This window comes from Hipposideros armiger, unplaced genomic scaffold, assembly GCF_001890085.2.
Source record: "Hipposideros armiger isolate ML-2016 unplaced genomic scaffold, ASM189008v1 scaffold_87, whole genome shotgun sequence".
NCBI lineage: Eukaryota > Metazoa > Chordata > Mammalia > Chiroptera > Hipposideridae > Hipposideros > Hipposideros armiger.
The window spans coordinates 295,859-297,591 of record NW_017731437.1 but is presented as its reverse complement, the minus strand read 5'-3'; the positions used below and the strand labels follow the sequence as shown (position 1 = coordinate 297,591).

Genomic DNA, 1,733 nt, shown 5'->3' with positions numbered 1-1,733 from the left:
GGCTTTGGCTGAAACCTACCCAAGGGGCAGCAACCTCTTTCTGCCTCATGCCTCAGGTTGGAAAGCCTTCATCTCTCATGCAAGGTGAGCACTGGCACCCCGGGCAAGGCCATTGAGCTGTGGAACGGGCACTCACCGGGTCAGATCCAGGTGGATGTGAATACAGTCTTTAGCAGAGACCCAGAGAAAGTAAGTCTGCGTTGAGAGAGAATGGTGAGGTCATTTACTCTGCAGAACAAACACAGCTAAACTCCAGAGTGCCCATATCCACGTCCAACATTAAGTTCTCTCCACCACAAGAGCCCTCATACTAAGTTATTAAGTTTATTTTAGCTTTGCAAAATGAGACCAAGAGCGTTCTCTCTCTTCTATGGAACAATTCATATACAATAGTACTCTACTCTTTAATAATTTGCAAAATGTCAACTGTAAAACTCTCTGGTCTTGGTGTTTGTTTTTTTCAAGGTGGAGGTCAAGTAGAGTTTTGACTGTCTGGTTATTTATTCCTGAGGGCAAGGCCAGCCTCAGGCTAGGTCTTGCCCAAGGCAGAAAGAATCTCTGGTGACTTCTCACCTCCCATTAGCAATGTCCCCTGCCCCAATGTCATCCTTTGTTGCCCTGCAAGACTTAAGACTTCGCTTTCATCTGGTTGCTGAAAAACCCTTGCTATGTGGTGGTATCTGTATTTTCATTTTACCTGAGTATCCTTCAAACCCATAAAATGTAAAAGACTAAAATTATATAAATGCCAAAGTCATAAATGTGTTGAATTGTGGCAACCTGGCCACACGTGTGATGTTTCACAGGAGGAAACCATACATGGTTACCATTCTGGTCATGATACAGGACTGGGGTCTCTTCTAGTCCCATGTAAGACCAGTCCTGTTCAGTCAGAAAGTCTTCAAAAGTGTATTTTATATATATATATCTGAGGCCAAACTGGCCGTGCCCACAACAGGACCTGGGGCTGAGACTGATGCCCTCTATGGGCACCCAGTGAGGGGAGGCCAGATTCTAGGAGGAGACAGGGTGGCTGCCACAACTCATACCTCTTGGGAGCTAACTAGTAGCACTGCTCAGGTTGAAATGAAATCACAGGGCCCCTAAGTAGGTACTCACATTTGCATATTCTTCATTGCCAAGTCCTTTCAGATGTGGACTCATGAGTCCCACGACAGTCCTATCCCCACCTTATTTGATTGTTCAGGGTAGAAGAGTGGGGCTCAGGTCTCCTTTCTACCCCACTCAAGGATGCTCCTTCCACCCACTCACCTGGACAATGACGAACACAGCCTGGGTAAGAGGGTGCAGGATCTTGATGGCCGACTGGCACTCGAAGAAACTGGAGTAGTAGCCGGTCTTGAAGACATCCATGACCAGAGTGCAGATCCCAAACAGCACCAGCCCACCTGGGAATGGGGGTTGGAGGCGGGGGTATGGATCAGAGAGGCAGGAGAGAAGGCTTATAGATATGAGGAAGGATGACTAGATGGGTGGTTGGGTGGATGGCTAGGTGTATAGGTGAATGGATGATGGACTGAAAGACGAATGAGTGGATGGATGGATGTCCCACTGAGCCCCCATCTCTTCAGGGCTGCATAGATAAGGGAAAGGGTCCTAGATGGGCTCTTGCAGCTGCAGCTGTCAGCTGTCGTCAGCTCTCCATCAGAGGCTCTCCCATGACCACCCTTTTTCAATCTTTAGACAGGGCAAAGAAGTTCCCCTTCATCCTT

At 48.0% G+C, this 1,733-nt stretch overlaps 1 protein-coding gene across 3 annotated transcripts in view; it reads right to left on the bottom strand.

Moving 5' to 3' along the window:
- Nucleotides 1–23: 23 nt before the first annotated feature.
- The window catches only part of LOC109383744 (otopetrin-2-like), a 3,903-nt gene continuing 2,193 nt past the window's right edge, over nt 24–1,733 (bottom strand). For all 3 annotated transcript variants that reach the window (XM_019644436.1, XM_019644438.1, XM_019644437.1), the window contains 2 exons: nt 1,273–1,409; nt 24–195 (listed from right to left, as the gene is read on the bottom strand). In XM_019644436.1, the coding sequence (XP_019499981.1) occupies nt 133–195; nt 1,273–1,409 (200 nt within the window). In that variant the 3' untranslated portion in view covers nt 24–132. The remainder of the gene's footprint in view (nt 196–1,272; nt 1,410–1,733) is intronic.